The 25,649-nt window shown below is 32.6% G+C and overlaps 3 protein-coding genes across 4 annotated transcripts; all 3 read left to right on the top strand.

The window, feature by feature from the left end:
- Positions 1-2,677: 2,677 nt before the first annotated feature.
- On the top strand, positions 2,678-10,721 carry LOC105252841 (lysyl oxidase homolog 3). The gene is made up of 10 exons (XM_011260437.3): positions 2,678-2,864; positions 3,218-3,616; positions 3,924-4,250; positions 5,899-6,045; positions 6,981-7,259; positions 7,637-7,846; positions 9,061-9,358; positions 9,724-9,852; positions 10,038-10,161; positions 10,297-10,721. The coding sequence occupies exons 3-10, from the start codon at positions 4,052-4,054 to the stop codon at positions 10,417-10,419; spliced, it is 1,509 nt and encodes a 502-aa protein (XP_011258739.1). The 5' UTR covers positions 2,678-2,864; positions 3,218-3,616; positions 3,924-4,051; the 3' UTR covers positions 10,420-10,721.
- A 2,671-nt stretch (positions 10,722-13,392) lies between these two features.
- Positions 13,393-19,588, top strand: LOC105252840 (protein bride of sevenless). 2 transcript variants are annotated; one of them, XM_025408404.1, is made up of 9 exons: positions 13,393-13,568; positions 13,977-14,105; positions 14,623-15,120; positions 15,817-16,326; positions 16,814-17,302; positions 17,623-17,951; positions 18,242-18,460; positions 18,756-19,029; positions 19,366-19,588. In XM_025408404.1, exons 1-9 carry the CDS (start codon positions 13,433-13,435, stop codon positions 19,458-19,460), a joined length of 2,679 nt encoding a protein of 892 aa, XP_025264189.1. In that variant the 5' UTR covers positions 13,393-13,432; the 3' UTR covers positions 19,461-19,588. The 2 variants fall into 2 exon arrangements, with proteins under 2 accessions (XP_025264189.1, XP_011258738.2); XM_011260436.2 differs by lacking the exon at positions 19,366-19,588 and having other exon boundaries at positions 18,756-19,055.
- Positions 19,589-20,768: 1,180 nt separating this feature from the next.
- On the top strand, positions 20,769-23,905 carry LOC105252839 (synaptic vesicular amine transporter). The gene is made up of 7 exons (XM_011260435.3): positions 20,769-20,862; positions 20,930-21,139; positions 21,520-21,786; positions 21,879-21,919; positions 22,120-22,266; positions 22,554-22,875; positions 23,042-23,905. The coding sequence occupies exons 1-7, from the start codon at positions 20,769-20,771 to the stop codon at positions 23,257-23,259; spliced, it is 1,299 nt and encodes a 432-aa protein (XP_011258737.1). The 3' UTR covers positions 23,260-23,905.
- The last annotated feature ends 1,744 nt before the right edge of the window (positions 23,906-25,649 follow it).

Here is a 25,649-nt window from a genome sequence, read left to right as displayed (position 1 = left end):
CTGCCTGTTCTCGTATCATCAAGCGCAATTATTAAATTATTTATTAATTACTCGTCAAGTGGACAAATCGAATGACGGCGAGCTGTTAAGCGACACGCGTGCTTAATCGAGTGCATCGGCGAAACGATGCGATCAGAAGGCGAACGCCAATCTTGTCGCATCCACACCTGCATCCGTTGCATATGCACACGATTTATGATGTCCATATTGTCGTCGTGGGCGCGACAAAAAAGTGCTCTACTTTCGCTTTTCCATATTCAACTCTTTGTTACATCAACCCGATACTCATACACAACATTGCCCTCACCAGCCGAATAGGCTCGTGCCTGTATCGATTGGACATTAATAATTCAGCCAGTGAATATAGGAAACTTTTACTTATTCATCGTGTGACACTTTTTCGCTCGTCTTTGATTCGTCGAATGATAAATCGGCACTTCATTCCATTTCTTACAAGAATATATATTAATAAAGAAGAAGAAAAGAGAAAATATGTAAAATTCATATAATCAATAATAACAATTTTTTTGATATGATAAATAGTATTCCATCTTATTATAAAAAATACAGATATAAAAATTAATTGTACAAATGCAAATCAATTTGTTTTAAGATATGGCATATCGATTTGTGTGTGATTTCTTTGTAACACATAATGTTCGATATATATTATATTATATTATATTATATTGAATATTTATATATTTTACATAACCAGATTATGTCGAATCTTAAAATGAATAAAAGGAATTGAATAAATTGGAAAAATGATTTCAGTATAAAAATATAAAAATTTAAAAAATATATAAAAATGATTATTGTTATTAATTATTGATCTTTTCATTGCTATTACATATACATGTATAATAATTTTTTCGTACTCCTCTCTTTATATAATTATCATTTGTTAAAAAAAATTCGATGACAAAAACAATATCTATTTATGCTGCGTGAAAAAAAATTGTTCTCTTTTTTGTAAACACAAGAAGCCGTTTACGGTGAAGATAACGTCTTCTCATCCCTCAACGTTAAACATGACAGAAGTATGTCAAGAATTTAGCCGTGGGCTGTTTTCTCTAATAGTATACGATAATTACTTCGACACACGTTCGTTGCCGCGATTATGCCACGAAATGATGCGTGTCAAAAACGCAGACTGTTACGAATTATATGATTTTTTTTGTGTCGACCTTGAATCAATAATGATGATGAAGCCACGATCAATTGGGCAACAGATAGAAAAATAATAACAGATATACGTACATTGAGGAGAAAAAGTTGTTAACTTGACTAAACCATTCAACTAAATTATTATTTTTTTAATTGAAATATTTAAATTAAATAATATATATTAAATCTGATATGACATCTATTTAACTTAAATATTTAAATATTTCAATTAAAAAAATAATAATTTAGTTAAACGATTTGGTCAAGTTAACAACTTTTTTTCTCAGTGTATACACTTCCAAATTGCATACACTTTCGAATTATCATGTCCGATGTATGGATTAACAGTCTTTCTATGCATATTTCTAATCAATAGATATATAATCTAAAATACAATAAAATAAATTTAATTAGATCCATTAACGCAATAGCTAATTCTAGCCTTCTTTGCAACAGCGCGTTCCACTTGATAAAAGTTAGATATACTATCTGATGATGCTTGCGCAACAATCATGAATGATACGGAGTCGATGTATCGAATGACGGGAACCGTGTCTTACCGAAGGCTTTCTAAACTACTTTTTCTCGAAATCAAGCCTCTCTATTCGAAATAATGACGGCACTCGAACTCGCATTGGATTCATCGCAGAGCGCAGAATAAAAAAAAAACGTGAGTGCACTTATTCATTTTCTCGGGACGTGCGTCATTATCAGAAAAACCCACTGATAATGAAAAAGCAGGAGATAGGACGAAAAATATCTCTCGATAAAAATATTCGACACAGAATTAGATCTAGAAAAAAAATTCATATATTAAAAAATAGAAAAAAAGAAATGAATAACCACAAATTTATTATCAAAGATAAATAATTAATATATCAAAGTATACATTACACTTTGATTGACTAACTTTCAAAAATAACGATATGAAATATATAATAAAATTTCTACTATATTTTATTATTTCACGAAATATATTTATTTATTTAAATATATATTACATTTATTTTATTTTTTATTTTTATTTTTTATCTTGTAAATTTTAACGTTCTTCAAAATAAAGTGATGATAAATTGCGGCATATAAAATATCCTATCTTGATAAGCTGTTGTATAATGTAAGTACATATATAAAGTCAGTTTGTGAGTATAACGAGGTCAAAGCTATTGCGAAATTTTGTAAAGATTATTAAAATGAGTGCCTGAGTCGTTAGAGCTTGTTATTAATTTTTCTTTTTTTATCTTTCTTTAGAACTTTTTATAAAAGATATAACGTTCTCTGTCAAAGGTAAGTAATGAAAGTTCAAATTGCTTTTCACACAGGTACATTCACACTTACACACACGCGCACATATATACACACAAGTACCATTAATGTAATTTATTATAAGGATTAAAGTGACCTCATCATAGTGATAGTTATCCAAATTTAACCGTAGCAATTGAGGGTTAAACTAGTTGATTCTCATCTACAAGCACGACGAAACAATATGCCGCGTTTCCGCAACGCTCGAGAACCGAATGTTATAAACGGCCGATTCGAACAGCACGCAAGCCAGTATCAATCATCACAGTAGATCATATCATTCATCAGGAAAGTCAATCAAAGCTTCGCCAACGCGAGTGGATGCATAGTGAATCGATAAATCCTGAAAATGTCTCGATTAATAAACAACGTTGAACCTTTTATCCGAGGTAAAATTTGATAAAGATTCGTAGGACGAAGAAAAATAATTTTAATGTCAGTTTTAACTCTGCCGATGTTCATGTTTAATTCGTTGAACGAGATCGCGATCTAAAGTTGCACTCAATACCTTAAAAAATTCATTTCAGTTCAAACAGATATTTTGGGTATTTCAGTAGAATATTATTTATTAATTTTTTTCATTCGGTGAATTTTCATGAAAGAAAAGAAGAAAAGTTACATTATTTATTTAAGATTCTTTGACATTTTTTACGCGGCAAGGTGATCAAATATCAAAGAGAAAATAAGAAACGAAAGATTGTGAGGCGGGCTGAAAATCGAGAAGATTTTTTCCTTCTTTCAGAGTTTTAATCTCTACCGAAAGCTGGATATCATCATATCTATTCATATCTATATCATCATAGCTATTCTAATCGCGACGACAGCTGGCTTAAGCGGGTCATCGAGGCTAATGAATCGTTCGGGAAGAGATCGACGACGCGGAAAAAGAAGCAATCCGCCATCTGGATCGCTGATGATCTTATAAGCTGACGTGGTATGCGTGCGTTAAGTCATCGCGTTGCGTGTCCCACGATCAGTAGAGCCCGCGGAATCGTATGCGAAATGCGTGCATTATTTCCATACGATAAGACTTTTTGACTCTTCGAGGATTCATAGTGAAAAAACAGTCTGTAATTAAATTCTAAGTGTTCAGAAGATACTTTGTGACACATCGAACGTGCACACGATACACATATACAGAGTGCTGAAAAAATTATATATATAAAACAAATTGTATTTGCCCAAATTTTTCACGATTGTTTCTTTCTTACTAAAAAATATGATTTAAAATATCGTCGATTTATACTTTTTTAATTTTCGCATAAAATAAATTAGTAAAATTCAACGTTTTTTATTAAAATTTTTTTAAATAAAATACACGTAAATAAATTTGTAAATTATAAATCATTATGAAAAAGACCTCTTAGATTTACATTTAAAAAACCTTTTAATCTCCAATAGAATATTAAAGTTTGTATATATATAATTTTAATACATTTGTTGAACAGAATGATGCGCGTCGAAAATTCCAACAATCCTTTTGCATAAATTTTTTCGTTTTAAATAGACAGAAAATTGCAGTAATTGCGTTTACTCTCGTGGTTGAGAACATTAAGGTTTTCATAACGCGAGAAAAATGAAAGTGCAATTACGACGGATAAGAATTGCGTTTAGTTTGATAGTGCTGTTATCCATATTTGAGTTTTGTATGAGCAACAACGATACGAGGATCAGGAAGATGCGCATAATCAAAAAGTTAAAGAAGGATTTCCGAAGGCTGAAGAAGCAGGAGGGAGCTCTAAAGCTGATAGGAGGCGAAAATGGCGATTACGAAGGTGCTGCAATTAATTAGCTTCATCTAAAATTTAATTTGTGAAAAATTCAAAAATAAAGTGACAACGAAAAATATCAAGGGAAAAATATTAAGGGAAAAACTCATTTACAATTTATCTACTACTATCGAGTTATCTTATTGCGCGAATAATAAATAGTAATAATAAAAGTAATAATAACGGGGGAGGAGAGTCTATGGGGTATGTGAAAAAAAAAAGTTTTATCGCGCGTCGCATAAAGTTACAGGCGGAACAAGAGAACTTTATTGTGCAAGTTGGATCAATTGATGCGCCAATCAATTACGTACAGCATCCTCTCGATTTTTCTTACCACGACAGATCGATGCGGCGAGTGTATCGATTGCGTGCACCAGTGCGCTGCTTCGCGACGCATCTCATCCCGTAAATCCGGCCGGGATAAAAGCTCGACTCTCGTTCGGGGTTGATATTTTCCCCGCGATAAAGCGCGACTGCAATATAAACGGGTTATAAATCTAACTCTACCTCTCTCTCTCTCTCTCTTTCTCTCTTGCTGTCTGTCGCGAAGATAAAGAACGAAGCGCGAGTTTTATCGCGTGGTTGTGCAAGTCTCGCGCGCGCGCGCGAGCACGATGACGATTAAAAAGGGGTCAACTCGAGGAAGATTTATATCAACGACTATTTGTCAATGCGATACCCGGAATCCGTTGCCAGATGGCATGGTCACCGTAAAATCAGACCGTAAAATAGGGTCGCGATCCGTGACGCCGATCGGTTTGCCGATTTATATTGTTACTCCGCATATATTGTTATTATTGAGACAGAAGGCCGCGCGCGTTTTTCCACATGATTTTCTTCCTAATGCGACTTTTATTAAGTCGAGCATATCTCGGACATTATGTAGTTTTCAATGCGCGAACTGTTATAGCTAAAGTTTGTTATAACCAAAGTATTCAAACCAGCCAGACATGATCGAATTTAAAAATTGATAATGATGTATATTAAAGGAAATTATTTCTATCAATATAAATATACCTATGTAAGAAATGTTGAGCATTCTTTTCCTTTAGTTAATTTATATCATTTTTGAAATGATATGTATATACTTATAATTAAATATATATTATTAAATATATATATATATATATATATATATATATATATATTATAATTAATATAATATTAAGAGACAGAAGAAAATGTATAATTTAAAATTTATATAAATTGCATGTTTATATATATATATATATATATATATATATATAATATATATATTATATAATATATATATATATAATATATATATATATATATATATATATATATATAATATAATGCAATATATATTTTAACTTAAAAACTAATATATAATATAATATATGATATAACTTAAAAATTAATATAAAAAATATATATTTTAACTTAAAACTTAAATATATATTCTAATTTATTTAAAATGTGTTAATTTTTTAAAAGTAAAATATTATTAAACTATTAAGTAAAAATATTGAAATATTAAACGTTTTATAAATATCTTGATATTATGCTATTGAAATATAATGCTTTCCGCGGCAAGTCGGAAGTTTGTAAATCGATCATTTCCTTTCTGTTGGGCCGAGTTGCCGCAACAGGAAAAACGTAAGCACGAGATTTCATTGCTATATATGCGCAGGAAACGTGGAAATACTTCACGATGGAAAGTGGGGCGGTATATGCGATGACGAATGGGACGACTTGGAGGCACGTGTGGTTTGCAGGCAATTAGGCTTCAACGGGGCAATTAAAGCGACAACATACGGCCACTTCGGTCAGGCCAGAAGTGAGAGACGAGACATTATTGTCTTTTCATTGTAAAACGTCTTTCACGGTCGAGTGCAATCATTTGCATGTATCACTGATCTTCACATAACAAGCTGTTCATTTATTCCAATTTATCTGCAGACGCATGTCACAACTTTAGCGTTGGACATCTTTTTATTCTCCATAATAATAATATCATCTACATTATATCTCTTTTAATTTGTCTCAATTTAATTTATTTTATTCTTCACTTTATCTATTTTCCTTTACATCAACGATTAAATTCGAGCACATACACAGTAAAAAATTGCGTCCTTTGTTAAAATTTTCTTATGTTATCACGTTTTGATTAGTACTTTAATGTAAAATTAACATACAACTTATATGTTATTATTTTTATAACATTTTTATGTGTTACATTTATGTCAACTTCATAACTTAATACTTTATATATGTCTCTTAGAAATGAAATATTATTTTGAGTATTTTTAACATAATCATTTTAAACAATCAAGATGTTTCAAAGTTAGTTTAACATTCCAAGAAAAGTTAAAATGAATCTTCAAATAATTTTGAACTTTGACATACAAAATAATCAAATTTACTAAAATCAAATGTTTCTATTATAAATAATTTAAGTTAAAATAATTACTATTATATCCTACAACAATTCTTACGAGTTATTGTAACTATTTTTCATGTAATTTTTAATTAATTTGTATGTTATTTTTACATTACACTTAAAGTCACAATAACAAAAATAAATGTAAAGTATCGTGTCAATTATTTAACATTTTTAGTTTGTCAATAAGTAACATATGACGAATGAATTATTTTAATTTAAAATTTAAAGTGGACTTTCTGGGACATGTGAAAAATGTTAAAATTAACATTTTATTTTTTACTGTGTAATATGTAAGCGCATAATTTTTTTACATTAAAAACACCTCGAAGGAAGATACTGGATGGACAACGTTTACTGCGACGGATCGGAAGACGAAATTGCAAAATGTCGTTTCGACGGATGGGGTGTCTCCGATTGCGGTAGCAACGAAGCGGCCGGCGTCATTTGCTTGCACGATGAAAAAACGGAAGCATCATCGTCACCGAGCCCGCAGGAAGAATTATCGAAGGCTAGAATAAAGGATATATATGAGCAAGGTATGGCGTTACGATTATCCGGAGGACGCGTGCATTCCGAGGGCCAAGTGGAGATTAAATTAGGCAATAAAGGTAACGCGACAAAATTGTAAGATACAATATACAAGAAAAAAAAAGAAATTAATTGCAACTATATTTTTTAAATAATATCTCTCTTCATCTATTGTAAAATTTCCGAGACTTTCACAAATAAAACGAGAGACTAACTAATTAAAAAAAGATAAAGTTACATAAATGGATGAAAAAAGTTTTCTCTCGCAAATTACAACTGCTGTCGCATTTTTTTTATCGCGCTTGAATTACTGAAATAAAACGAAAAATGATATATGATATTTTTAAATTTTTTACTCTTAAAATCGTGACTGTTAAATGTCATTGACGAGAGAATGAACTCGACATGTTTAAATTTTCGCGACACACGTAAAGTTGACACGGCCACGTAATTTCAGAGTGGAGTACCGTCTGCGGTGACAGTTGGTCCATTCTCGAAGCTGCTGTGGTTTGCCGTCAATTGGGCCTCGGTTATGCTTCCGACGCGATACAGACTAATTTTTTCGACAATCGGAAGTCAATGCCGATATCGATCAGCGGAATACAGTGCAATGGAAACGAGGAAAATCTGGCTGAATGCCAGCACGACAAGATTGTAGATTGCCCAGGTATCTCTCTAACTCTATTTTTCACAAGATATTTATAAAATATTATTAATAATATATTTATGTGTAAAAGATGATTATAATAGTATTATCATGAGAATATTTATCTTATTTATAGCATGACAATATAAAGTTTTCGTAGAAATCAATAGCAGCATTACAAATTTCAATTATAAGAGATATATTTCATGAATATATGTATAAGAAATAAATGAGAAAAGTTTGCGAAAGTTGAATCTTTGCTATCAGATTTGCGTCAGAAATCAGTTATGACAGAAAAAATGTAAATCCTTAAACAAAGCAGAAATGTTCTTTCCAATCATATCATAATCCATTTCTTATGAAAATTATTCTTATGGAAATTATTAAACATCTTTAAGCATCGTATACAATGCTTCCTTTTAAATATGCCACTATAAATGTACTATAAATGTAACACAGTAAATAATTGTACCTCCATATGTTAAAATTTTCTTGTGTTACTACATTTTGATTAGTACTTTGTAAAGTTAACATACAACTGATATGTTATTATTTTTATAACGTTTTCATGTATTACATTTATGTCAACTTCATAATTTTGTTCAACACTTTGTATATGTCTCTTAGAAATGAAATATTATTTCGAGTATTTTTAATCATTTTAAACAATCAACATGTCTCAAAGTCAGTTTAACATTATAAGAAAAGTTAAAGTAAATCTTCAAATAATCCTGAACTTTTTCAACATACGACATACAACACAAAATAATCAAATTTACTAAAATCAAATGTTTCTATTACAAATAATTTAAGTTAAAATAATTACTTTAATAATTACTTATTATATGTTAATGTCCTACAACAATTCGTGCGAGTTATTGTAACTATTTTTTCGAGTAATTTTTAATTAATTTATATGTTATTTTTATACTACACTTAAAGTCACAATAACAAAAATAAATGTAAAGTATTGCATCAATTATTTAACATTTTTAGTTTGTCAATAAGTAACATAGGGCAAATGAGTTATTTTAATTTAAAATTTAAAGGAATTATCTGGGATATGTGAAAAATGTTAAAATTAACATTTTATTTTTTACTGTGTACATACTTGAGACAAAAAGTCATGTGACATATAAAGCGAGTATAAATATACTTTACTATATTCGTATACGTAATTATAATTACGATATTATGAAAGTTGACGCAAAATGACATTAATGACGATTTTTCAGGGACGGTGCAGAATGTGGCGGGGGTGATATGTCATCGAGAGATGGCCGATCTTGTGTTCGATCATATCGAGCTGATGCGCACCGCGCATCTTGAGGATCGTCAGCTTTATTGGCTGCAGTGCGCGATGGAGGAGAATTGCGTGGCCTCACAGGCCTATAAAGTGCAGCAGGAATCTGCGAATTGGCATCTAGAGACAAGACGATTGTTGCGTTTCACAGCGAGAATTTTGAACGCCGGCACCGCAGATTTCCGTCCGTCAGTACCCAAGCACTTGTGGGAATGGCACATGTGTCACATGTGAGTGATGCCATTGATAATGGCAGAAAATCGAGCAGAAGATCATTGTTATCACGTAAACTTTAATGAGTAATAGTGATACAAAGAAGATAGATTAGAATCGAAAAAATTTGTTAAAAGATTAAAAGGGAAAATTTTCTAAAATAAATAATTTTAATTAATACATAACAGTTAGATTTTCGATAAAGATAAAACATCCTGCCTAAAGTAAAATATAAAACGAAAAAATAGATTTCACAATAAACGATTTTTTAATTGATTCGTTTATTATTTAAAATATTGAAATTAAAAATTCGACAGTAATATTTTTAATTTAAGTTTTTATGAGACGAATAAAAATAAACTAACATGTTTTCCCTTTATAGGCATTATCACTCGATGGAAGTATTTGCTACTTTCGACATAATCGATTCAAGCGGCAATAAAGTAGCCGAAGGCCACAAAGCATCCTTCTGTCTCGAGGACAATCAATGTATGCCCGGTGTTCAACCCAGGTGAGAATCCTGATGGCGCATAATCAATCACACTTCCCTTTTTCACATGACACACAATTTATATATTTAATTTATTTCACTTTGTCATCTTTTTCATCATCTTTTTTTTTGTTTGTAATTGCATGATTATGTGTGTCTGCAAACCTTAATAAAGTTTATAATTTGAAACGGCGTTGCTATTTTAGATACAAATGCGCCAATTACGGAGACCAAGGTATTTCCGTTAATTGCAGTGACATTTACAAGCATAATATCGACTGCCAGTGGGTGGACATTTCCGAGCTCGAGCCAGGACATTACACACTCAAGGTACGGTAATAAAGCTACTTTCACAAGCACAAGACGCAAGAGATTCTCCCAGCTCTCCTCCTTTCTCCGAATAAATTAGGCATATCGCGAGTTTTTTGAATCCGGAAAATTTCAAAGAAGTTTTCTTATTTCCAGGTCGCAGTGAACCCCGAATTCAAAGTTGGCGAGATGTCGTTCGATAACAACGCAGCGATCTGCCGTCTGCTTTATACAGAAACTTTTGCAACAGTCCACAGTTGCATAATGGGACGTCCTTGACACGCTGCGCACGATTGCGGGGATTTTTCTAGTAGGCAATCCAGGGGGTGAGATTAATGCTGGCGTTGGCTGCGTGGACACGATGAACAAAAAGCTAGAATGCATCATGAATTTAATAAAATATTTTTGCAACGTACACAGATTTTCTCGTCCGCGCGCGTCAGTGAATTTAAATGGATTTCAGACAATATGCAAGATACATCATATGAGATTTAAAAAATAATTTTTGAAATGAATGGAAGAAAACCGGATTGTTGTTTTAACATTGTTACACTACTTTAAAAATTCATATTTAGGAATATGTAAAGTATTGTTATAATATATTCTATGACAAGTATTTCTATAAAAGATTGTACAAATTTAAAAAAAGTAAAAACGCAATTTTTATTATTATTATTCTTGAACTGTTACAAATAATGGATTTAAATCTAGCGACATTCTATTTTATTAATTATATTTCATGTTAAAAAAAGGTACTATATAAATCATATAAAAGATTATTTAATCTTTCATGAGATGTTTTACAATTTGTACCTTCTATACTTTACATTTCTTGAATACGCACGATGTTATATCGTATTTCTTTTCATGATTTCTATCAAAACCAGACCATCGACGATGCTGCAACGATGGTAAATCTTTGAAGAGGCACTCTTGGTGCCCATTGAATTCCTGACTTTCTAAACCCTATCGTCTCCATTCACGCGACTTTTCGAATAATTACAGAGCGTCGTGAGGCAGCCAGAGATAATTACTAGCCCAGCCTGCGGTTACAGGGGCATCTAGACTTGCGCCTAGCGGAAAGCAACCGGGTGAGCAGATCGAAGGTGCTTCGTTCGGCCACCTCTTCGAATAGCATGTTGGCCGCGTACGGAATCTCAAGTTTTGGAGTCTAGGACCGAATTTATAGACGTTCCGGCCGCGAACGTGGAACCGCTCGTCGCTCTAGATTCCCGCGAAGGCGACCGATCGCGAAGAATCCCTAGATGAATAGATGAATTTTCGAAAAGAATGGTTCGATGTGGCTTCGAAAAGCGTTTACGTTCTTCTTGTCTCTTTTGGGCATTCACTCGAAAGAGATCGCCCAATCTCGCGTACGTGAGACATTAATTATTCGTAGGAAAACGATTCGCAGGTACATCGAGGATTCCAAGCTCACACTCTACTAAACCGGGTCTAGGATAGGAGTCGGGTTACATCACGCTCGAGTATTATGTCGGCTATCTGCTACCTGTTCACAGGTATGCAGGAATGTAGCTAAGATAACTATATTTCATTCCTGTCTACAGGGTGTCTCGATATTACCGCTCGTTACAAAAATGATGAATTAAAAAACATATATAATAATCTCACACATGTGAAAAAATTAAAGTTTTCAGATTTCTACTATCATCCATTTGAAAAATAAAAAAAGAACGAGATCGATTTGCAAACAATTTTACGAATTCAAACGTAATCGATCAAAGTACGAGAAAAGTCAAATAAAATTAGATCAAAGTACGAGAAAGTTAAATAAAATTAAAATGCAAAATGTTGGCTTTTAAGTTACAACAAGCTACATAGCGTAAAATGATATTTTGACGATCAAATTGTCATAGAATAGATAAATAAATAGCATTAAATACTAAAATAATATTTATTATATATTAATTAAAAATAATATTTATTATATATTTATTATATATTAAATATTTATTATATATTAATATTTATTATATATTATATTAATCGGATAATATAATAATTAGATTAAACGTAAATAATCAGAAAAATAGTCTCTTGTTATGAATTTTGGGATTATGATAAAAGCCTAATGACATATATTGATCTAATCTTGAAACTTGCTTCTATTTAATTCTTTCGCATCTCAAAAAAACCTATTGTCGTTTATACGTCACGTCCAATGGCAACGTGACCGATCACGTAGATAATTCGTTTAAAAAAATATAGTAATAGCCTGACAGAGATATGGCTTCCGTCGACTTCACGTCGAACATCGCATAGTGTCACAACAACTTTTATTTCATACATCGCGGAAAAAAGGGTGCGAGATTTTGTGATAACCTTCACCTGGGGACCAAAATTGGGGAAAAATGTTTTGACAAAGTATCAAGAATTATTAACGACAACAGATTCGAGTGATAAAATTGTTTGAAACACCGAAACGAGGGGTAAAATTTTTTAACGACCTTGTCCGAAGAATAATCACTTACAAGAGTCTCGACAAGGATCTCATTCGCAAAGAGTAGAACTTTTTCGAGTGGCAAAATGTTGTTCAAGGGAAGATCGATAACGGACTTAGGACTTCTAATGCTTTAAATCTGTCACCGAGTGCGAGATAGGATGTTCACCGGTAATCGTAAAAATTGGAAGAGGAAGTGACAGAGGAGAGGAGCGCGTGTTCCGTGCTGATTATTAAACACCGAAGTGGCGTTTGTCACGCGATTTAATAAATACAATCGAAATTAATGGCCAAAGGAGAGCGGACGAGACTTACGTGAAGAATGCTCTGCGTGCTAAACGACGCTTTGCGCCCTGACATGACGTCACACGCATCCAGAATCACGATTACTAGATATCTTATCGTTCACAAAATCAAAAAACAGTTAATCATAGAATAACATTAATAAAGTAAATAACATATAAAATAACAAAAAAATTAACATATAAAGAATAATATAAAAAAAATAAATAACGAATTAATGTGTTGAGTGTCTTCTATTTAAAAATCTTATTGATATAAAATTACTAATTTATTTATCAGTATAAAGGGAGAAGGTCGCAATAATATAATTAAGTTAAATAAATGAAATAAATTGAAATTCATTAAAGAATCACATGAATCACATAAGATAAGAAGATTAATATGACAAACTAATATGATAAAGTAACAATAATTGATAATGACAATGAAATGTATAAAATAAGAACGAGAAGCGAAGAAATGTCGAATACATATTCTACTTGTCGGAGTTTATAGATTATTTAATTATACTTTACAAATATAAATTAAATGATGATGAGCAATATGCTGATAAAACTTTTATTTTTGTTGAGCGTCATTTTGTTAACTTTGAGTAAGAGCGAGCAGATTCTATGCTCTGAAAATAATACGTTATTGGAGACCATGGGTGACGCTATTTTAACAGGTAAGTCGTTAATTAATAAGATTCCAATCAATTTGACCAGAATGTAAGAATTATGATGCATAATTTATATTTACAATGAAATTAGTTTTCTATTTGTAACGCATTGTATAATTTTTAAATGATAAGAAATAGAACATACTTAAATAGAATTTTAAATAGAAATTAAATAAATAGCAAATAATTTAAGCAATTATTTGCGCGATCAAGATTATAATTATTTCTTTGACAAATTCGATCTCATTCCATAAATTTAAACTCTTATATTTTTACGTATATGTCTTTTTTATAATTCCAAGAATTTTATTTTAAAACTTTTTATTTTAATCAATAAAAGTGATTGGAAAGAAAACTTTCCATTAGTCTTTCGTGATATCTAATTTTTAATGACAATCATTGGTATTTAATCAGTCTTTGTGGACGCCAATTACGGACAATATTGCAATATATCATCACCCAAAGGTCTTCAGCAAGCCTCGACGGCATTACACGTAGTACAAACTTTAAACAAATATGATCACGTACCGAGTGTAAAATTGGGTAAGCAAAAAATTTTACATTTGTATTTTATATCTATTTGTAAAAATTAATTGTGTATCATACAACAAACTGCACAATACAAAATAACACAAAGAATATTACACATAAAATTATAATCAGTTAAAATTTATTATAAAAAATTAATAATTATTATAACATATATTGAAAAAATAATAAAATTTATTTATTAAGAACTCATGTTTATCGAATGCATTGCTACAATTTTTTTTATTCATGTATTTTTACACAATTGATTGCAACCATTAAAAATATCCGACTAAATATTAAATATCAAGTATTAAGAATTAATTTTCAAATTTGAGTTAAGAAATATAGATATAAATAAAATTAAAAATTAAAAAATATACTATATCAGTTATAAGATAATTTCAATATTATGTCATGAGATATAAAATTATATTGATATATTTATACACTTTATATACAGTGTTAAAGTATTTTAAGATATACTTCTATACGAATTCCCTCTAAATAAATACGTTATCTCTTTATGTAGGGATAAGAATACTTGATACATGTCACAATAGGATTATAGTGTTCAAACAAGTCTTGAGAATGATACATGAACAAAATTGCGCATCAAATTACGAAATGGGTGTTCTAGTGCCCTTCCAATACAGTTCCATGGTGAATTTTTTTCACGATTATGACGATTTGCCGATTGTCACTTATGGAGAACGAAATTTTACAATACCCGCAATCGACATCTTGACGCATTATCTGAGCACCGCGTATGAGGTCATCGATCTAGTTCACGCCAACGTAAATTCAGTTTTCGAGCGTTTCCTGGAAGTCAGCAGAGATGCTGGTGTGTGTGTAAAGCGACATGACAAACGCATCGAAGATGACAGGACTGAGAACATCGCGGAAACGGTGATAGTCGCGATCGGCGAGAGAGATGACATACAACGATGGCTGGGAGAAGGCGAGGACTCGAAGGATATCAGAAGGAAAACGTGGCTCCTGCTACCGCTCGATAATTCGAATATTGATGGCAAGTAATTTTACGTATCGACAGACGAGACGATAGAGATATTGCACGTACGAAACAGTTTGATCCCTGTGCGGATATTTTATAAAACGAAAGTAATATCTCTTTCCTTATTTTATTTAAACGAAAATTTAAACGAAAATTTTATTTTCCGACGTCTCTATAATTTTACGAAAGTGGCTATCTATTCGTTGTAAATGTAACAGTCGACCATTGCTTAAATTACAACTACTACGTTTAAAAGTCGCAGTCGGAGATCAGGTTTCTAACAATAGTTATGTTATTCAAGTTTAACATAGTAGTTAAGAATTAAGAGGGTAGTTTCTCTCCGACATCGCTAAAGTTCTTAGCCTTAGTTTGAACGACCCTTTATTTCTGTCCACAATTATTGCTAAGTCGAAGTAACGAGGCGATTAAACTATAAAGTCAACTAATGTTGTTGAAGCCATTAATGTAGATTAACTACGCGAATTTTATCTAAAACCGCAAGGAACTTTTAATAAATGCGTACATAAAAAAATCTACACTTTATATAAATCTTTTCGCTTTAGAAGATTTTTTAAATATAAATATTTGATTTAAAAAAAAATAACCTTACAGCAGCTCAAATATTAAAAATCTAAGCTAAAACTTGAATATCAAAACAATAATTAATATTAATCTAAATTTAGAGTTGACAACGTCTCTTAAACTTTTCAGATCTCATACCACCCGGATCGTACATCATCAAACCGGAAACATTTGGCTTCGGTCTCGATGAACTATCAAGCGTGAACGAATTCCTAGAGAAGGCCGGAGACTCTATAAACCATTCACCGTATCTCTTAGACATCGGCAAGGCCATTGTTGGGTTGACAAATGTTCTTCAAGAAGTCCAGAAAAAAGGTTGTCTCACCGATGATGACGATGATGGGAACTATGAAAACTGCATTATGACACAATTTCATCCGCAATCACACCGAGAAATACGCGATTCTGATGTCTACGAAGCTCTACGCATGCAATTGAAATCGTATTCGGTGAAATACGTGGTCGCCATGAAGACGCAGCAAGAGTTCGTCGATGTTGCTCTCTATGAAATCGAAGTGTCCGAGTTACGCGTATTTCCGGCGAAAATGACGATCCAAATGCCAGAGCTCTGTCTGGAGAATCTCATTGGGAATTGCGAGAATTGCATGAATTTTCAGAAACAAGAGATCATTACGAAAGGTATAAATAATATATGAATTTAATATGAATTTTTTTTTAAACTCTATTTAAAATTTATGAGACGCTCATTCAAATGTAGAGAAATATAAAAAGACGCAGGAGAGGAATATAAATTGTATATAGCATTATCTATAATAATGTGAGATGTATACGGTGCTAGTTATTTGTATGATATCTACTGTTTAAGAAATCTTGATGAATTTGTAATTCTAAATTAATTACGCATTTATTAAAAACCTCCTATATATTTTTCGCAATTTATTAAAATTTTTCTTGTGTCTTTTTATATTTATTTTATTAAAACCGATCTTGTGTCCTTTTGTGAATTTTACACAAGATTCAATTACAAGATTTAATTATATAATGCAATTTTTTTTATTTAATATCAACAGCAGTTATCAAAACATATTAAAGCATATATGTCTCTATAATGTGCAATTTCTTAAAGAAATAATTGCGCAAAAAGATCAATTTGATCCTCCAACAGACATCATCGGCAAAAACATCTTAAAGAATAGCGTCTACGTTCCTATTTTCCTGATCGCCGTCGTTTGCGGCACGTTTGCGTGCTGCGTCATCGTGATCTTCATCGTTCGTCGTTTCACGACGGAAAAGAGGTTCGACGGCAATCCGACCTTCACGATCGTCCTCGTCTTGGCCAACGTGTTTACTCTGTTGACGGTGCTACCCTTCTGCATGACGGATGATTATTTCGGCAAGACGAATCTAGACGCCCGAAAAATCCTCCACACCACTCTCGCATTCGGCTTCACATTCTCGATCATGCTCTCGAGAGCACTCTTTCTGGCCTTGTCTACGGGCGACGTTTTCATCATTCACATCAACGGATACTTGCACAGCCTCATGGCGTTCTTCATGTCCGGCGTCCAAGTCGCCATATCTGTCATGTATTTCGTTCTGAACGCGAAAAACTCGGTTGTGATCACCAGAAGCCCCATATTTATTGCATTGCTAGGTACATTGGCATTTCTTTTATTGATTTTAAACTGTAATAATATATATAATCCTTGAGTCTCTAAATAAATTGTAATATATTATTCAAAAAATTACAATAATTACAATAAAAAATTACAATAATTTATCTTATAAATTGCAGTCTCTGTTTACTTAAAAAAACTGATTCAATGTGATTTTTCTTAGTATTATATATATATCTTTTATATTTTGATATTTTATTTTACATCATAACAATTTATTAAAATTATTTAAAGTTAAACATGTGACAGCATTAATCTCTTGAAATTAAGATTCTTCTTCTTTTTAATATGTTTTCAGGATATGATATATTTCTATTGATCTCGTTATTCATCGCTTCTTGCTTCATCACCAAAATACAACGCAACTATTATGAAGGAAAATGCCTCTTCGGTACCTCTACTGGCCTGTTGGTAGTATGGGCGATATGGCTAATTTGTTTTATACTGATGCAACCAGAGAATCGCGACACAGTTGTCTCCTTTGGCATAATTGGCACAACTTACTCTATAATCTTCGGCATTTTAATACCAAAAATTTATTACATGATCACACACCTATCCAGAAGAAAAGATCTCGGACAAAGATTCAGTCCTGTCAATCTACCGACAGATTCGATTGCTAGGCAGGTTAGAACACTGCATGTTTCTATTAATTTTTGAAAATAATTAATAAAACGAAGAAATTTATTTCTTGCATTTGCGATTAATTATGTGAATTGTCAAATGTCACAATTTTAATTAAAAATTGAATTAATTTTTAATGGTTAATTATTTATGAGGTTACGAATTTAATACATCAGATAATTTATTTTTATCAGTAATGAAAAAATTTGCTCTTTATAGTCATGTAATGAATTTCATATACAGAATAATAATAATTTTTATCAGTAATATGAAAAAATTTGCTCTTTTTTTAGTCACGTTCTTCTTATGAATACGTTCATCCAGTTCAAGAAAACCAAATTTTACGAGTATCAACATATTCAGATTACGGCAATCCAAATCCGAGGTCACAACGTCTCGATCGATGCGAAAATTCCTATCACTGTGAAATGTCTGGATATGGTAATTATGGATTTCAAGCGGAAATGAAGGAGATCGATGTTGCTCATGTCGTGCCACAAATACACGTCGAGGTCTGTGTGTAAATAATCATTAAATTATGCTAGTTTAATCAGATATATATTTTTTATAGGCAACTGATAAACATGGTTTGGTAAAAAAAAATTAATAAAAATTGTTTTCTTATAACAGGTTTAAAAATGTAAAATCTCAAAATATAAAAAAATAATAGTTTATACACAATTACATATTAATTGTTAAATATGTGATTGCTGAATGTTAATTATTAAATTATATATAAAAATATTGCAAATTTAAATATATAATTTATATATACAGAATTGTTTTAAAATTTCTGTAAATTTCTAGTCTTTAAGAAATTTCGAAGTAGCATCAAATGGTGCCATCTACGAGCAGCCAAGGATCTATGGGTCGCAGAGGGTAGTTTTAGAAGAAGAGAACAACGTAGGAACCATTTGTGATAGAAATAATTCCTCACCTACTCTCAGAATATACAATGAAATTTATCCCATGAGATACGCCAGTCCAACAAATATGATAAGGGAGCAAAGGATCGATGAGGAGGACGAGAACGAGGACGAAGAAAACGAGGAGGAACAAAAGGATCGGTTAGACGACGAAGGTCTCAGCAGAATTACCCGTCTTTGAAATAAATATATATTTAATTTAGCGTTCATCTTGATGTGCTACATTATATTAAATTTATACAGATTTATAATTTTGCATGAAATAAATGAGTAAATTTCTAAATCAATTATTCTTTAAATAATTTGTCGATTTAAAAGGTTTCGAAAAATTCATGTTGTGTTAAACAAAGGATAGAATGTGATTCTTGTTATTCATTAAAAATCTTTAATAACTTCGAATTTTGTTAAATATTGAATTTTATAATAATTTTATGAAATTATTGGCGAGCACACTGGCCAATTCGATGACCAAAGTTTCTCGTTACATTAAGCGAGGAGGGGCATGAGCAGAAAGCTGCGCCGTGTGCGACGCAGAATCAATTTGGCATGTACCTCAACGCCAAAATTGCATTATGGTCGATCGTAATTTCGCAAGCAGGGCACAGGTGTATGTTCCGCGGGAATATCGATGACGAAATAGCGAGATAGTGGACACACAACAAAGGGACTCGCGAAAATGAAGTTTGCGTTCACCGCAGTACGACGTATGAGAGAACAATTCGTATGGATGAATTATATTATACTTATTTTATTTTTTAATTTTTATCTTTTTAAGGTAGTCGAATGTAAAATAATTTTCATTTTTTTTACAGAGATATCCGAGGATGTATTATTGTCTCTTTTAATAATAAATTGAATTGTATGTTATATATAAAATATCAATATATCATATAATATATTATCGATATGTCAATATATTAATATATTAATATATATATCAGTATCAATTTTATATCAAGAGAAATTTACGACGATAAAGATGTAAAAATAATATATATAAATAATTTTAATCTAGAGCAATCTTACATTACGTTCATACAAGAAAAAATATGTGACTTTCGAAAATTCTATCAAACGCGCGCAGTCCCTTCACCGATCCCGTTGACGACGTTCTTTGATGGTTTACGACCACGTGCGCCATGGTTTATTTCCACATCATAAGATCACCATAAAAACCGCTAAAATCAAACCGGCTGGCGACGGCCGATAAGCCACTATAATGGAGATAAATCGGAAAGTGCATCGGTTCGTGAAAGGATGCGCCATCCGAACCAATCTTCGCGTTGCCCCCATGAAAAAGCTTCTGCGCAAGGACGAGCTTCAAGCGGCTATAAAAGCCCGTACGAGACTCGTCCGCTTTCCAGTCACGTTTAGGGTCGTCTTTCAAGTGACGAAAAAAAAAAAGAAAAGAGAAATACGAAGGGACTACTTGAATTACGTGCGCTTATCAGGCCGACAAAAGGAAGGAAGGAAAGAGAAAGAGAGAGGATCAATCACGGAATTTTTTTCGACGTTTGGAAAAAAGATTCGTCCTAAATTTAGATAGATTAAAAAATGTAGACTGTTATGAATAGCACTTCTGAAATAACTAGGCCTAATGTGTTTAATTTGTATATTTCAATCTTTCTCCTCTCATGAAATCTATATTCAAAATTTAATCATTAAATCATTAAAGATTCAAAATTTTAATTTATATTTTATTCTTGCGTGTGCTTTATCTCTCCTAAACTATTATCTGATTATAATTGTACCAAGATATTCATTTATTATCGAGAATTAATAGAGATTACAACATAAATTTTCGCCAAAGAGAGGTCTCTCCGTTCTCCGAATATAGTGACTTGCTGTGTATTCGATCTCTCTTCGCTCTATCCATCGAGATCGATGATCAAGGATGAGGTTGGGCGACCTCAGAAACAGTCGAGTGATCACCGTCGTGATAGTCTATTTCAGCCTCTTCCTGGATAATGTCCTGTTGACGGTAGTTGGTAATTAACATGAAAGAGAAAAAGAGGGTCTAGGACCAGACAACTTGCTGATCCAGACATGTTTCAGTGCCGATTATTCCCGATTATCTGTGCACGCTCGACGCGAACACGACCGCGAACGCCGAGAAGGACGAAAACGGTCGAGTAGGATTACTATTGAGCTCGAAGGCTTTGGTTCAATTAATTTTAAATCCTGCCGTGGGCACCCTCACCGGCACCTTGGGTTACGCTAGACCTTTATTTCTGGGAAACCTGAGCCTCTTGCTGGCTGCTTTACGTAAGTTATGGACAACTTTTATCCGTGTCGTTATCCGACGAATAATCGGAGTCTTTTCTCATACGTTTTAAAAGAGATGTTATCAAAATAAAAGATAAAGTTTTAAATTGAATATGAAAGTTTTAAATTGATTATAATCGATTCATCAAATAAATATTTCTATTAAGTTCTAAAGATTTATCAAATTAATTACCCAATTATTTTTAATTGGTTATTATATTATTATGTTATATTATTACGTTTTATTATGTTATTTGTACGAGTTTATATTATTATAATAAATTATGTTCACGAAACCGTTTGTTAATTAAGTGTGTGACAATAGTTAAAGGGGTAAAGCTAACATAAACAGCGCTACTATATCTTCGTTGTTGTCGCAGTGTTCGCCTTTGGACAAACGTACGAGATACTGTTCTTGGCTCGGAGTATTCAAGGTATTGCCTCGGCATGTATAGCGGTCTCCGGCATGTCTCTGGTCGCCTCTCAGTATTCCAAGGAGGACGAAAGATCCAAGATCATGGGTTTCGTTCTCGGCAGCATCGCTCTTGGCGTCCTCCTGGGTTATCCAATCGGCTCCGTACTTTACGATCTCGAGGGCAAGATGGCACCTTTTCTATTAGTGTCTTGCTTCATCGTCGTAATAATTTGTAAATAATTTTCCGAAATTGAAATTGTGAGAAAATAATTTCTTCATGAGCAAGAATATAATAAGTTGATGATAAATAAATGTTGTTTTCAGGTTTGCAAATCTTGATGTTGGACGTTCAAATAACCGCCGAAGTGAGTACATGACTATTTTTTAAATATTTAATAAATAAAATTCGATTCAATATTATTAAATTAATATATGTTATTAAATTAATATTATTAAATTAATATATGTCAAAAAATAATGATTAACTTTAGTATTTCATGAAAATATTGTTGATGCATAAAGTTAAATTGTTTAATTAAATTTTTTTCATTTCATGTCATATTAGCCAAACGAGCAACAAAATACGTGGATGCACTTATTATCTAATCCACATATCCTTATCATCTCCGGAGCTATCTGGTGTTCGACATCACCAATGGCGATACTAGAACCTTGTCTACCCATCTGGCTTCGAACCCACATAAGACCCAAGGTTTGTACAATAAAGAATATTATTTTAAAATAAAAAATATTAATGAAACAAAAGTTTTATCAAGTTTGATTACCGTAAATTATGGTGTATAACTTTATTACTGTCTACATCATAATCATTAATGCGATCAATCTAGTTAAACAACGATTAAAAATAATTAACGCTGATTTGCCAAAGCATGAGAAAGAAGTTAGAATTCCAATTAAATCGTGATCGAAACCGATAGCATCGATTCCATAAATTTTCATAAAAAAAGAACATAAACTTTTAATTAATTTTTCTTGCAGAAATGGCAACTGGGCACAGTATTCATACCGGATAGCGTGGGCTACTTAATCGGGACCAACTTCTTTGGCGTGATAGCGTATCGTTACGGACGTAGTAAAGTGGCGATTCTGGCTGTGTTTGTGGTCGGTGTTAGCGCCATTCTCATCCCGTCAGCCAACACAATGTCGCAATTGATATTCCCGCATCTAGCAATGGGTTTGGGCATCGGCGTCGCTGATGCAGCTCTCGTGCCGCTGCTGGCCAGTTTGGTGGATCGAAATGGCAATTACGGACCCGTTTACTCGATTCAACAAGTAGCTGTCAGTTTAGCTTACTCCTTAGGTAAAGTAAAATTAAAACGTTTATTGGTAATATAAATAAAACTGAAATAAATAATGAAAAAAGGCATAAAATGTACGAGGTAAAATCATCTTTACATGCGGACTATTTACAATTAAAGCCAAAACATTAAAGAATATATGTCATACGTATCACAACCTTTTTCAAGGGCCCATCGTAGGCAGCGAAATGGTCAGAGCTATCGGATTCCCTTGGGTAATGAGAGTTGTGGGCATCGTGAACATGGCTTACTGTCCATTGCTGATATACCTCACGTTAGAACGGAGAAAATTGTTGACTAAGAAAGAAGAAAAGAAGGACTACGATACGTTCCCAAGATCCATCGCGACATACGAAAGATTTCACGATTCCGACGACGATCTTTGACAGTAAATAAAACATTAAGCAACAACGATAAATAAATCATTTAGCAACAATCATATATATAAAAAAGCTTTGTAAACCTTTATACACATCAACGTTCTATTCTTTGTATTTCAAGAGAGATATTGCGTTTGTCGATCATCAACTAATTATCGTAAGCCATTATTTCCGTTTCAATAGACAATCGCGTAGCGTTAAATATCGTTAAATCCCCTTTCAGACACTTCGGGCTAGCGTCTAGTAATATTATTGTGTCCCTAATTAAGCGCGCTATGCACCGGGTCCTCGTTGTAACTGGTAAACCAAGTGAATTATTGATGGAACAGCATCCCCGGGACCATCATCCGTGGTAACGTTCCCCGGATCGAAGAGCAGAAATCCGCTGAATTCGAGACACAGAGAATACGACAAGAAACGCGCACTTCCGATAATGGAAAACGACGATCGATCGATCGAACGATACGACGTAACCCCCTGAAAGCTTATTAATGCACTCAATCTACAGCGAAATTCATTTACGTTGCATTAACGATCTTGCCATCTGCCACAGGCATTGAGACCCCTCATTAGTTTACGTAGATCGCAATAGTACTTCATCAAAGCGCGTCTCACGATCCGTTGAATTCAAACGAATGTAAGAAGAATTCGAGCATGGAATTTTGAGAATAAATCTAAAAATAAATAATTTATTTGCATCTGCAAATGCAAATGAAAAAATTCTACAAAATTGTACTCTTGATATTTTAATTTCTTGTATTTAAATTTTAATATTCGACTGCTCTTTTAAAGTTTTACAGTTTTAATTGCTCATACGAAGTTTTCTTCCGGAAATATTCATAGAAAAAAAATCATTTTATATAAAAAATACATATACCCATACACACATACACGCTTTCTTTCTGATATAACATTTCTCCAAGATTATTGGAATTATTCGTCACATAATGTAGACTTGCCCTTTCGTTTATTGTTATTTATCGCTCGTGAACTTAAACATTGCACTCTGTTATCGGTATATAAATTGAATTGGATGTTATTTCCGATCTAAAGTGGAATTTTGTCCCAGCCGTGTTATCCGCCAAACAGCCTAATGATTTTTCGGTCTGTCTGATAAAGAAACGTAAATATTGATCATAGGAAAGTTCGAACGCATGGATAAATTCCAGTTGTTTTCCTCGAGAAAATCGGAAGCAGCAACGTAAACAGGACAAAGCGATGGTGCCATCGAGGAATTTCTAAATGAGGAACGAAGCGCGAAAGGAGACGAAATGGGGCGTAACTTTGCGCCCTAGGGATTTATTCGGTGAACAACGCCGATCATCATTAGCAAGGGTGTTGGATTAATCGCATCGTTGCCTCCGCCACCGCCGCGAGGGAAGTTAAATACGATCCCATAAACGTGTATGTGCGTACGCACGCGAATCTTTCTAAAAATGAAGTGTCCCCTCCTTGGGAACTTTGTACATCAATCTGGCAATGTTGAATTATTAATAGCGTAAAATTAATCAATGTTCAGTTATAATCAAAAAATTTATACGCCATAAGAAGCATTATCAATCATTTATCTCATTAATCTTTCAATGTAATCGTTCCCTCTGAAAGAACGGACGTCTATTTCTATTGCAAAATAATAAAATAAATTAGCGATTTTATTATTAAAAAAATATGAATATAAAAATAATTCATTGCGTATTAAAAATTGAGAAAAAATAATAACTAATATAATACAATTCTTTGTCTCTTCTTTTTAAAGTTATACATACAAGTCACATATTTGTTTTATTCTTACTTTACCCAAATTCATAATACTTTTCAATTTTGTATAAAGTGAATAATGATATACCTTTGCTGTGGCATCAGATTTCTCTTCAAGGATGATGAGAATATTCATTACAAAATAGATATTTACTCTTCCATTGATTACTTTCATTGTTACTTATCGTTTGAGAGCTTACGCTTCACTCTGTTTACAATCAATGTTGATAATAGACATACTTCCTTAATTGAAGAAGTCAAATCCCGCATGGTTCTCCGAATGTCCCAGCGAGTTAATAATTAAAGCTGGTTAAATTATACCCTATAGATAGAAAATCGATACGTGTATCGTGTCTGGGTGACTCTAATTCCGCACGAAATAAAACGCGTCAGGCAAAGTGCGTCGTACAAAGTATCTTGGCTGTGTTGTTAGTAGTAAGGTAGGCAAAGAGAATCATGATAAAAAAATAACAACGACGAAGAAATGTCAACAACTGAAAGAACGATAAAGCGTCACCTATATTTAATGGAAGAGCATAGTGATGATCCGATTTTCGACCACCTCCACGCGAAACATTGATAGTCTTCGTCTAGTGACGCAAAACTTCGGAGCAATATCGAGACAACTTGATAAGATA

This window comes from Camponotus floridanus, unplaced genomic scaffold (assembly GCF_003227725.1).
Source record: "Camponotus floridanus strain SB8 unplaced genomic scaffold, Cflo_v7.5 scaffold1, whole genome shotgun sequence".
Lineage (NCBI taxonomy): Eukaryota > Metazoa > Arthropoda > Insecta > Hymenoptera > Formicidae > Camponotus > Camponotus floridanus.
The sequence above is the reverse complement of the archived record's forward strand: the minus strand, read 5'-3'. Positions and strand labels throughout refer to the sequence as shown.